Below are 13,048 nucleotides of genomic sequence, written 5' to 3'. Positions count from 1 at the left end.
TACATTCATTGTAATTATAACAGTTGTATAAGTTAAGGTTGTGTTGTTGGATTACTTTTTCAGTCTGTGATTTTTTTTAGTCGTGTTCTGCTGTTGCTCTGTAGCAGGAATGATGCTGTGTCTCTGCTTCTGTGCACTGGCTCTCATCCTGCAACCGGTTCACTCTGCCTATAACTGCTCCTCGGAGTATAACAAGGTTCCAGGTGAATCTCTGACCTTCCAGATGCGAGACAGTCTTCCATTCTCTGCAGTTTGCTTGACACTATCACCTCTCTTTTTGGTTAGACAACAATGATCTGGTGGTAGACTGTGGCACCAACATGATCACTCTGGAGGTAAACCTGTGCACTGCTGAGTGGGCAGGCTTTGACCCCAACGGCCTGGCCCTGAACGGGGAGCGCAATAACGCCCAGTGCAAGGGCACCATTGACACCACTGTCAACCCACCTGTCATCCGCTACCATCTGCCAGTCAACCACAGCCAGGAGAACCCATGTAGACAGTCTCTGCAGGTGGGAAGAAAAAAAGACATTTCAGTCTTCAAGAGCTGGAAAAATGTCATCCCTTTTTTTTCTTAGATAATTTTAATTGGTATTAGAAAATACAAAATAAAAAAATTATAAGATCATAAAAACTGCATAAATACTAATTATAAAAAATAGTAAAAGGTTAAAAAAAAACAATAGAACATTTTAAAATACAGTATACACATATTAAATATAATAAAAATAAAATAATGTGTTATAATCACAAAAGTATATAAAGTTTAAAAACTTTTTTTTTTAAATGTCTTAAAAAGTATATACATACTTTTAAAAAAGCAGTAAAATGTAGAAAAGAATCGAAAATGTTTAATTATGATTATAAAAAAGTATAAAAATGTAGTTTTTAAAACGGTAAAAAAAGTAAAATAGTTTTAAATGCATTGCGTTTGTGTATAGCACTTTATTGAATTTCCCTTTGGACATTTTTAGATTGTAGATGAGGTGCCCAGTTCCTCTGGTCCATTCAGCATGTTCTCCAGCATTCAGTCCGTCATTATCACAGGATACATTGATACGCCCAGCTCTTCAGAGGGCGTCATCAGTTACTCCACAGACCTCTACTATCACTTCTCTTGCCGTTACCCGCTAGAATATCTCATCAACAACACTCAGATTGTAGCGTGAGTATTCAGTCATTCACTCTCCACTACTTCACCAATGGCAGTATGACAACAAAAGGCTTGACTTGATTAATATTCTTCCTGCAGGTCATCAGTGTCAGTGGCCACTAGTGACAACAATGGTACTTTCATTGACACTCTCAGCATGGGAGTCTTCAATGTAAGTGTGAATTTGTCTTAAATTGAAATGAAAATATGTATAATTTTATTGATATTTTTTATTATTTCTGTATCAGAGCACAGATTTTAATAGCCAATTGGTGGTTCCGCTTACTGGATTAGAACTGCGCACTAAAGTCTATGTTGAAGTTAAAGCTGCCAATCTCACTGGAAAGTAAGAACATGGCAGTTTTCTCTTAGACAGTGAATGGCATGTTTCTTAAGGGTTTTGTTGTGAAATGAAATACTGCCTTTTTTTCAGTTTTCATCTCTTGCTGGACCACTGTTTTGCGACCCCATCACCATATAATCACACCAACTACAAACAGCACAATTTTTTCACAGGGTGAGTTACTCCTCATTAACAATTCATTGCTCAAATTGGACCCTTAGTTGTTGATTTGTGTTCAGTGTTTCTCGATTGTTTCATGACAGATGCTTTATAGAGAACCGGACAACTGTGCTTTATAATGGCCGTTCCAAGTTTTCTAGATTTTCATTTGAAGCCTTCCGCTTCGTGGAGCACCGTAATCAAGAAATGTCTACTATATACCTGCACTGCATACTGCGACTTTGCGAACCAAACAAGTGCCAAGAACTTCTTGATGTAGGAGTCTTTTACTGTTCGAATAGAATGAATACTACTACCGAAAATATCATCCAATTAACATTTCACTTATTTTACTCATACAGTCTTGCAACTCTGCCAGAACACAAAGGCGAAGGGCCCTAGAACCTTACGGATCACAAGCCAAAGATTCTGCCACAGTGTCTGTGGGTCCTCTGCACACCGCAGCCCTGAGTAAGTCAGTCACATATACACATGAATCCAGCATGAGTCCAAGCTTATTGTCAAACATACTGAATTCCTAATCAGAGCGATTTTGAGATTAGCCTTACTACTCTCTCTTTTTGATCCTTGTAGAGAATGAAGTTTCTTCTGCAATGACCTCTGGTATGGGATTCTTTTTGAAACTTTACTTCCATCAAAATATTACTCTTTTTGCTTAGTTCATTTTAAATGGTGTTAGAATACCAAAATAAACATTTTTATAAGGTCTTTAAAGCTGCATACATACTAATAAACATAGTAAAATGTCAAAATTATTATTAAAAATGTAAAACCAGTATTAAAAAATGATTTAAAACGTATTAAATATAGCTAAATAAAAATCTAGACACTAACAGCACAGTGCCATGTGTTGACAGCAACTGATTGTTTGTCTTGTGAATCAGGAGGCAGTGAGCTGTTAAACAGGGACAATATGAACGTGGCTGGAGTGGTGGTGGGGGTCATTTTTTCCACCGGCAGTGCTGTGTTGCTGGTTATGGCTGGATGATTTGTGCTGAAGAAGTTTTGCTGGGCTGGTGCTCTGCCTCGGGCTTTCCACTAAGAGATCCATCAACTCGCCATCTGTTTTGCGTTGAATGAAGCTTAATTTGATATGCCGATAAGACGTCTGATCACATCACAGCATCTGCACAAACCAGCAAAAAAACGCTTTGCATAATGCCTATTTAGCATATTTTAATCTATTTAGACAGCACTGTGTAGTCCAGTCACCATGCGCTTGGAAGAAAAATCAAATGCTTAATTCTCTCATGTAAATACAAATACTGATATTGGCATTGTTTGACATCTTTTAGATAGTTATCTGAATAATACTGTAAGAGGGATGTAGGCCTAGCTGCATTATTGAGAGGAACAAACTGTGCATATAATCTTTTTGTAATATTTTGATTACACATTGCTTCTTATACACATTGCTTGTATATTAGCTCAGGGGTTTTCAAACTTTTTGATGCCAAGGACCCCCAAATATGATCAAAAGGCAGCTATATTTTGTCATGTATAAAGAACCATTTATATTGTGTGAGAAATATTAAGTGTGCAATGTTGTTTATTAAATTAAATAATTGGCTTTTAGTTCGACTGTACCAAAAGCAAAGTAAATTATTCAAATAATATCTGGAAAGTTTTCTACCGACTATTAGATGAATTTAGTATAAAATAATATTTAAAATAGGATTTATTTGTAAAAGAGCTTTTTTATATTTTGTGTTAAAAATGATTGCATTTGATAAACATGTTAACGTTGACAGCCCTAAAATTAAATTATGTAAAAAAGTTTTCTATTATAGATTAAAGTAGTTTGTAACATAGTTTTCATTGTGTCTAATTTTTCACATTTTCTACGGACCCCGGTTTGAAAACCTCTGTATTAGCCAATGATTTGCTGCTTCCTGTAATTTAATATGATATCACAATTGTTTAGATGTGATTTATTTAGAAAGAACTTTTATTCATATACTGTAGTTGAGACAATAATCAATGGACAACACATATTTATTTCAAATATGTACAAACTGAACTTTTTTTATTTATATGTTTATGAAACAGCATATCCATCCACACATTACACAGAATATCTTCAGTAAAAGGAAGAAAGGTTTTCTGTTGTCTTTCAATTCAATGGATTTCGCTGTACTTTACACAAGGATCTTTCTGAAAACTGTACAAACAACAATATTGTTCTACAAAAGTTACAGGTCACAATGTACAATTCAAACATAAGAGCTGTTATTTACAGTACATTACAGTTCCATTTCTGATTGGAATGGAGGTGTGTTGTTTAATTTAGAGTGTGTACGATGTCTTGTAATAGGGCTGTGAGTCGGGTTGAGAAATCCTCCTGTATGGATTCTATGTTTGTCTGATGGAAACCAGCTGACTCACCATGACTCTGATTTTCTTGTAGAGCGATCAACTGTTGGTCTAAGTTAGAAATAAACTGTTGATTCCGAGCTGAGGAATTCTGGCAGAACTGATCCACCTTTGAAGCCATCACATCCCTTGGAGGCTGTGCCGAGGCCAGATGGCCTGCCAGAGCTATCTTGAGTGCCGCCACCTTCCCTTGTACCTCTAAACTGAAGGTACACACTTCCTGTCCCAGCCTGGCAGTAACTTCCTCCCAAAGCTCCTTTCCACTGCTGTCTCGTTCCTCCTCTACAGCCTCAAATGCTTTTGTTTTAAAGTCCTCAAAGGCTGCTGTCCTTTTCTGGTGGCTTACCTCCAAAGCTAGCGTGATCCTCTGCACTGCCTCCTGGTAGAGTGTGGCTATCTCTGGGTTCAGGTCCTGGAGGTTCAGACTGAGATTCTCACAGAGTTCCTGAGTATTGGATTGGAGAGCCGTCTGGAGCTGCTTAGTGAAGGGGGAGAGGAACTCCTTGACATTGGCCATAGTGTGTTTCGGGTGGCTGGGGTAAGGAGAGAGTCTCTCCCTCAGTTCAGCAAGCTCCTGCTTGAGACGAGCCCTCAGGCGCTCAGACTCCATACTCAGTTTGCGACTCAGTTCAGCTGCCATGGGGTTGTAAGAGTCTTGGGAGTAAAGGTCACTGCTCACCACATGGTTCTTCCACACACCACTGCAAAACAGGATCAGGGGTCAGTGATTTGGACAATGACTTGGATGTGGACAAGAATGTCCATGATAAAGAAAAGGAAAAAAATCAAACTAGTTGTGCCAAGTTATTCGAAATGTACTTTTTGTATTCTTGTTGGTTCATATGGTTTAAGAAACTCTTATACAAAAAAAAAAAAATAATCAATTTAAATGTCAAGTGGTGTAACCATCAAGTAAAAAGAAATAACATTTTCCATACACCTTGATAACATTTGAGTGTACACCTCTTTTCATTATTTTCAAAAACATTTTTAAATGTATTTTTCAAGGTAAAATTATTAATTCATAAATATCTTTACTTTTTTGGTGGGTTGCACTACATGGCATTACAAACGTTTTTCAAATATTAAAAGTTTTTTTTCTAAGAAATAACTATATGACTATATTATAACTACTTAATAAGGTTATCCATTCGAGAATATAATTTTTTTCATCTCATCTTCATTATGATATCACAGATGCATTGCTCTGACATTTTCACTTCATGTCCCTCAAAAAATATCAAAATGAATTTTAATTTAGGAATTAAAAACACGCTGATCACAGAAGAGGTGTATTCAAGACATGGTATGTATGAATAACATTTTTTAATGCATGAAAATAAACAAAATAAATAAGCATCATGTCATTGTACCGTACTGTCAATACTTCTACTATGAGAGTGAACTTACTTCAAGTCTTTGGCAAAATTTTTCTTGTCAATGGCCTGATTGTCTCTCTGTAAACTCCATGCGTCTCGACTGATCTCATCATTGAGTGGAAATGCTGAAGGGGAGGATGGTTGCATTAGATAAATGTAAAAAAAAAAAAAAAAAAGGTAAGTATAAGGAATGTAAAAAATCTCCATTTTAGAGCAAATGGAAATTGATAATAAACTGAAGAGGCAACAAACCTGTTGTAGTTGCTAAAGCCAAAGCCAATGCAACAAACTGCAGATTCATATTTTTGTAGTGTTGCAGGTTATTCTAAAAGAAAGAAAGAAACAAACAGGATTTATGTAATTAGATCCATTTATTTAAATATAATTGACTGCCAATAAATTAAAGAGGACAATTCAAATGTCATGAATGAATTAGTCTATTAGTCTACCTTACCAGTTGATGTGAAGATGAGAATTTCTTCTCGGGGTCCACATTTAAAGCAGTCCCTTATCAGAGGCTGTCCTGCTCTTCATCTGTGTCAACACATACCACGTGGAGGGTCAGTTTGATAACGATAGGTGCTAGGAACCTAAAGATATTTTGCAGAATGGTCAAAGCTGCTCTCTTCCAACAACACAGATTCAGAGTAGCCCCAGTGATGTCACATCAAGGCCAATATTGACGCAGTTCCAATTCATGCGAGGTCATTGCTATTGGAATGTTTACTACTAACCGGAGGTATTTGGTCAGCTCTTATAGTCAACAGGTTACTTTTACACGACATGGGCTTCATACAGGATGCTCTGTTCCAGGGATTATGTTGGCTGTGAACTTAACTGCATGAAATTTGGCTTAGTTTTATCAGTCATGTTGAGTCCTACTTAGTTTTCCCACAGCAATGACACAGAAATAAGTCACAGAGAATGAACCCACCAGGCATGTGCTTGCTGCATTATCTCTGGCTCCACGAACAATTATAGTTTGTTTGTTTGTTTACAGCAACAGTGCTGTTTGTTTGTTCTTTACTAAATGAGTCCTTAGGTTTGCTTTGAGTCAGCTAGTGATATACAAAGCCAATAGCGGCTTACTTTGAGCATTTGTTTATTCCAGTTTAGACCCACTTTCTGGCGGCTGTATAAGTGAGCATTAGGCAAGAACAAACCGTATACAGGGAATTTTGCCATTCAAATGCCATAGTTTTAGTTACCAAACATTCTGTTTGTCCAGGGTAGTGTGTTGTGTAAATCTAAAGCATTACATCATTGTAATTTGCTCCATTTATTTTGCTGTCTGGGCAATAACATGTTTATCTAGAGATACAATACAATTATACAATTGTTCAATTGTGGTGACTTTGGGAGCATCACTTTTACCTTTTCCTAAATATTATCGGTGTATCACTGGTTAAATTTCTGAAAAAAAAGTTGGATGTTAAGTCAGTCATATATCTTATCACCGACCCAAAAAACGAACGGAAACTAAACAGACTTTATACCCTTCAGCAGAACTGGATCAATCCCACTACATTCATTCACAAATTTAACATCCTTTGGCCTAGGAAAGACTAATTCACGTACGTGACACACACTTAATAAAAAAGTGCTTCATCGCTGCTAAACGTTAATATTCATTTGCAGGGTTTGTTTCAGGTAAATATTCCTATTCTTCTTCTTCTTCTTCCTACTGAGTGAGAAACAGCTCTAAAGGATTCAGTTCATACGTGAACTCTTCGAATGATTAAGGTTGAACCACGCACTGATTCAGCCCGCACTTGACTCTGATTCATTCGCGCTTCAAAACAGCCGAAAATAAGTGGCAGACACAATAGATGAACACAAAAAATAAATTTCAGTTAAAATGTTTCTTAGGTTGGTACACGGTATTCCATGTATTCCAGTACATTTTTTTAGGGCACAACAGTGTTTTACTTGTGGCTTGTGCCACAGGAAAACGAGTCTAGCGAGTTGTAGCGTCGCCTGCTATTTATAAATGCGTCACTAGTGAGTTAGATCTTTAAATACAGACACAGTTGTTATCTAGGAGGAGACTGCGAATAACTCTCCATGTATTGAGTTTAACTTGCAATAACAAATTGTGCAACAAGTTGTTTTGTGGGAATGGATATCAATTTATAAGTAGGCTAACTATAACATATATTAGCAGTTTTTTTTATCAGATAAGTTTATAACTTCGGCACTAAAGCTACCTTGTCAGTTGAGTTCATTCTTATGTAGGGCTAAAAGTGTGTGAAATGTGAACATTTATTGCATAATTGAAGTCACCATTAGGTCATAGTCCACACATGCTCAGATAAAGTAATTCAGGGTCCAAGTTCAATGATTTGAATCACATTGCAAAAATTATGAGGTCATCATAAGCAGTAAGCATAGTGTTTAACTGGCATCCAGATTCATACTTTTTAAAACATTGTTTTTTACTCCAAATGTTATGTCTGATTTACATTGTCAATACTAGATATGATTCCCTTGCACAGTTTAAAGAGTGTAATAATTTTTGCTTAAGTAAGTGTTTGATGTTAATTCAAGCTTGTTTCTACTGCTATAGGACTCTGGATCCTGCAGATTCAACTTTAACCCAGATATTGCAATCGGTTTACTAGGCTGACCATGGCCTTCTCGCCTACTGGGTGCATCAAACGAATGAAGCCAAGGGATGTGAAAAACAAGGTTTGTTGTTTCAGCATCCCATTGCTTGTTTGAATAGAGAGTGCCTGGAATGTTCTCTTTCCCTGACAAAGTATTTGAGAAAGTGTACACAAGTAGGACATTTCTGATATGACTGGACTTTTTCTCATAAAACTGCAACTTGTGACTGATTTGATATTTTTCAGATGTGCTGAAAGACATTTAAAGCACAGCCAAAATTATTAATCAGTTTCATGGTTTCACTGTGGCCTGTAATCTGAACTGGCAGCATCAGGTTGCATCTTTCTACCTATTGGCATGTGTGATACTTTATCTCTAGACTGTTCATGAATCATTCAGCATGGCAGGGAGAGAGATTCCTGTATCCCTTTGAACTGTCTCTGAGCCCTGGACAGCAAACTGACATGATGTGCTCGTTCTGGGTTTGCCTCTGCTGGCCTACCCTACTTTGCTGGTTCTTTGCCCCAAGACTGAGCACTGCTGTTGAATCAAACATAACTCTAAGAGTTCCTGAGAGATCTTCCTGCAAACCAGGTAACTTGAATTTTTCTGGAACACGAGGATGTAAAAAATGCATCAAGTGGGTGTTTATTGGGGTTAATTTTAATTACAATGTGAACAAGACAACTGTCCTAAACTCTATACCATGCCTTGATCATATATGTTGGCTACTTTTATGTGTATTTTTATATGTATAATAAAAATAATTATATTTTACACTTGTTCTGTTAAACTCTAAAAATGCATTATACAAATTATTTTAAATTACAATGATCTAATAAGTGAATTAATCATTTTGATATTCATTGTTACAATTATTATCACTTGTGATAATTAAATTGCAAGCTATTTCCAGCCATGATGCAATTTTGTGAAAATATTTAAAAAAGTGTACAAATGCATTTAATATGTGTGTATTTAGGATGCAGTGCTATGAAATTTGCCTTATCAAGACAAGAATTCAGACATTTATCCCAATATTTGTTAAATGTAATTTCAGAAGACCAAGTACATTAGTTAGAGTGTGAAAAGTGTGTTTTAAGAGCTTATTTTCTAAAAGTTCACATCGACAAAAATTGAATGTTTGAAGAAAAACTTAAAGAGTAGTTCATGCTGAAAGTTTACTCACTCTCAGGCCATCCAAGATAGCATTACATCACTTGCTCAACAATGGATCCTCTGCAGTGAATGGGTGCCGTCAGAATGAGAGTCCAAACAGCTCCATCAGTTAAAGTTTTGTAAAGTGTAAAGTTGTGTGTTTGTATTCATCAAGATGTTTCATCATTAAAGTCATAATTAAGACAGATGCTTCTGATGATTTATAGTTAAATTGCTTTATTAAAATTTTTGATTTGTGTAATGGATTTGATGATGGGCAAACATGCAGCTTTTTAATTCACGAGACATTAATTTATGAACTGGAGTTATGTGGATTACTTGTGGATTATTGTGATGTTTTTATCGGCTGTTTAGTTTCTCATTCTGATGAATTGGTTTCTCTTATCATTCCCATTCACCGCAGAGGATCCATTGGTGAGCAAATGATGTAATACTAAATTTCTCCAAAAGTGTTCTGATAAAGGAACTAACTTATCTGCATCTTGGATGGCCTGAGGCTGAGTAAATTTTCGGTAACACTTTAGAATAATGGTCCGTTGTTAACAAGTAACTATGCAGGAAGTAATAGGTAGTACTACATTAACACTTAACTTAATACTATTAACTAATAGAGAAGCAAGATTAACTAAGCAGTAAGTAGTAGCAAATTTAGGACAAAGGTAGTTCCTTATTAGATATTTGATAATTAATAAAACAATATATCCTCATTGAGAACTACTTGTGAACTATGACCAATTAATAAAGAATAACCAATTAATTACTAATCACAACAGTAACGTCTTAAAAGTGAACAATTGGGTTCTTTGTGGTAATTTGTGGTAACTAATTTATGAATTTGATATCCCCCAAATAAGTCGGCTACATTTTAAAATTGTGACTACTACTCTTACCAAAGGATGGATGTTCTCTGTTTATTTCAAACAAAAGCATAAAATAATAATACAAATAATTATTTTAAAAATGTTAATAATTAGGAAGTGATTGAATTAGTTCACAATTATGAGCTCTAGTTTATGTCAGTTCAGTATGTCTCCGACTCCAAAAGACCTATACCTTTAGTGACAGTATGCTAGGGAGGACTTTTCTTGAATAAAATAACAATGTTCTCTTGACAAAAACAATTCACATCCTTAATGAAGTTGCTACTACTTACTGCTTAGTTAATCTTGCTTCTCTATTAGTTAATAGTATTAAGTTAAGTGTTAATGTAGTACTACCTATTACTTCCTGCATAGTTACTTGCTAACAACGGACCATTATTCTAAAGTGTTACCAAATTTTCAGCACATTTTCATTTTTGGGTGAACTGTTCCTAAGACTGAAATTGAGTTTGATTATTGAAGCAAGATTAACCTTCTAATTTTGTGCACTCTGAAGGTTTTTACTGCCCAGAGGGAGGTGAGGGTCCAGTTCCATGTCTCAGAGGAACATTTGGACCAAGTTTTTGGGCCCATTCTGTGAATGACTGCATCAGCTGCCCGCCACATCACTATGGACCTAGAGAAGGCTTGAGGAATTGCCTGCCCTGTGGGCCCTGGTCACAGCAGCCTCTGCCTGGACAGGACAGCTGTACATGTCTGCGAGAGGGTCAAGTCTTCCAGGTAACAACTTATTGCGTTGTTTACACAAGTCCCCATGCATTTGTAGCTAATTGTAGAGAAGCAATCTGCAGACCTCTGCTCAGACAGACGCTCATGTTTCAGCCTAGTGGGAGTCTGGTTACCACTCTCACTGACTGCTGAATGCTCTTTTCATCAGTTACTAGTCACTAGGGAAAACAGTCAGGATTTTTTGTCTCTAACGGCTGCTGTCTTCCCAATCCTGAATGTAGGCCAGTGACGGACAGTGTCCATGTACTTTAGGATACACACAGAAAGGAGAAGCCTGTGTGTTGAAGGTCTATGAGATCTGCAAGGATGGAAGAGCACGAAACCAGCATGGAGAATGTCTGGACCACAAGCAATGGAAGCAGTATTGCTCCCAGCAGGTGAGCATCCAAAGGAAAGAGGAAACCGGGGTAATAATGAGAAACCTGCATTACAGTTGTGCTGTTTGTACAGTGATGATGACATACCATTCAAAATTTTATGAATGGTGCGTGATAACTTGCTTATTTTGCTTATGAAAGACATCCAATCTTCAATGTTTTCTTAGTGTTGAATGGTTGACCAGCAAGTCAATGACCTGTAAAATAAAATACCTTCCTCCATGAACTTTTAGTGCACACATAAGGGGCCACATGTGTACCACTGAACATGATGTGTGACTTATGACCCAGTGACGCAGTTTTCTCATTGAGCAATATGTCAAATGTTGTACCCCCCCAGGTGTGTCCATCTCCTGAGCTGTATGAAGGCTATGATGGTTCCCTGGGCCTGTGTGCTTGCAGAGGGCTGTCCAGGCCTGAGCCAGACAGGGTTGAGTGTGTGGGCTGGTGCCGGAGCATCCTGAGTCCAGTTTTGCAGCTGGTTTGCACTGGAAGCCTTTACCTGCTCTACACTGAGTCTAATCAACAGGTCAGGCCTAGTCCATCCACGTCATGATGTGGTGTTAGGAAGGAGACCCAAAACATGATGACCACCTCATAGTAGTCTAGTTTTGGGGTAACACATTACAAGCAATGTGCCAAATGAATTTTCCCCCAGATAGTAAAAATGCATGTACTTTGTTTCATAACATCTTGATAAAACTACATGTCTTACTTTTCCATTTATTACATTAATTTGAAAACCTCTCGCTTTGGTAGGAGTAATAGGGGTATATTTTAATGCATGCATTTAAGCATTGTAGCCTGTCAAAGTTTTATGTTTAAAAAAAATACACCAAAACAAAGTTTATTTTTTTGTCAAAAATATAATATTCATATATGATTAGTTGATTAACGTGATTGAATTTCCAGTATGGATACAATTTTGCTGCATGAAAATCTGGACATTTTAATCGTTTTATGCAATGCTATTTTAGTATTTTTTTATATACTATTATTATATTTATTAATATTTTGAATTAGCTTTTAAATATTCAGTTTCCATTTGAATTTTAGTCTAGTACAATTTATAGGCTAAACAATTGTAATTTAGAGGCACTCTTCATAAACTGTAAACCATTCTACTTGCTGCGGGAGTTTTATTCTTTCATTCACGCGAATGTGTACATTCCTCCAGACGCATGTGTGAGTGCAGCGCTTCAACAGTTGGCTGAACAAATGGACTGAAAATGGAGCAAAAGTACCCAGACTCTCTTTCAATCATTCTTGGATATTCTAAGAATGCAAATATTTCCCGTAAACTGCCAAAATACAGACAGCATGTTACATGTCCCACCAGAGACAGTAATATATTGGATCACAGTTACACCACAATAAAGGATGCATTGCTCTGTCCCACGGGCAGCTTTGGGGCTCTCTGATCACTGTCTAGTTCATCTCATACCAACCTACAGGCAGAAACTGAAATCAGTTTGATGGACTAATGAAGTAGATCCGGATTTACAAGCCTGCTTCGACTGCACTGATTAGAGTGTTTTTGAAGCTGCAGCCACCAATCTGGATGAGCTCACAGATACTGTAACTTCATATATCAGTTTCTGTGAGGATATGTGCATTCCTACCAGGACATTTCTATCATTCCATAATGATAAACCATGGTTTACTGGGAAACTCAAACAGCTTCATCATGCAAAAGAGGATGCTTACAGAAGTGGGAATAAAATCTTGTATAACCAGGCTAGAAACAGACTGACAAGGAAGATCAGAGTGACTAAAAGTAGCTACTCTGAAAAGCTGAAAAAAAAAACAGTTTTCAAACAATGATCCGACATCTGTCTGGCCAGGCC

At 36.8% G+C, this 13,048-nt stretch overlaps 3 protein-coding genes across 3 annotated transcripts; 2 read left to right on the top strand and 1 right to left on the bottom strand.

Moving 5' to 3' along the window:
• Positions 1 to 112: 112 nt before the first annotated feature.
• LOC107657248 (zona pellucida-like domain-containing protein 1) lies at positions 113 to 2,810 on the top strand. Its single transcript, XM_016445276.1, has 9 exons — positions 113 to 203; positions 286 to 512; positions 975 to 1,165; positions 1,253 to 1,325; positions 1,402 to 1,499; positions 1,587 to 1,670; positions 1,760 to 1,931; positions 2,018 to 2,126; positions 2,534 to 2,810. The coding sequence occupies exons 1-9, from the start codon at positions 113 to 115 to the stop codon at positions 2,662 to 2,664; spliced, it is 1,176 nt and encodes a 391-aa protein (XP_016300762.1). The 3' UTR covers positions 2,665 to 2,810.
• Positions 2,811 to 3,696: 886 nt separating this feature from the next.
• LOC107657244 (apolipoprotein A-IV-like) lies at positions 3,697 to 5,901 on the bottom strand. Its single transcript, XM_016445270.1, has 4 exons — positions 5,883 to 5,901; positions 5,681 to 5,753; positions 5,460 to 5,553; positions 3,697 to 4,750 (listed from the first exon to the last, which is right to left on the bottom strand). The coding sequence occupies exons 2-4, from the start codon at positions 5,727 to 5,729 to the stop codon at positions 3,958 to 3,960; spliced, it is 936 nt and encodes a 311-aa protein (XP_016300756.1). The 5' UTR covers positions 5,730 to 5,753; positions 5,883 to 5,901; the 3' UTR covers positions 3,697 to 3,957.
• A 2,442-nt stretch (positions 5,902 to 8,343) lies between these two features.
• LOC107657229 (uncharacterized) lies at positions 8,344 to 11,628 on the top strand (the record flags this gene model as incomplete). Its single annotated transcript, XM_016445254.1, has 4 exons — positions 8,344 to 8,629; positions 10,592 to 10,815; positions 11,046 to 11,201; positions 11,542 to 11,628. Coding segments are annotated over exons 1-4 (675 nt in total), but the record flags the coding sequence as incomplete, so codon positions are not given.
• Between the last annotated feature and the right edge of the window lie 1,420 nt (positions 11,629 to 13,048).

Source organism: Sinocyclocheilus anshuiensis, unplaced genomic scaffold, assembly GCF_001515605.1.
Source record: "Sinocyclocheilus anshuiensis isolate Anshui unplaced genomic scaffold, SAMN03320099.WGS_v1.1 scaffold139, whole genome shotgun sequence".
NCBI classification, from domain to species: Eukaryota; Metazoa; Chordata; class Actinopteri; order Cypriniformes; family Cyprinidae; genus Sinocyclocheilus; species Sinocyclocheilus anshuiensis.
The sequence above is the reverse complement of the archived record's forward strand: the minus strand, read 5'-3'. Positions and strand labels throughout refer to the sequence as shown.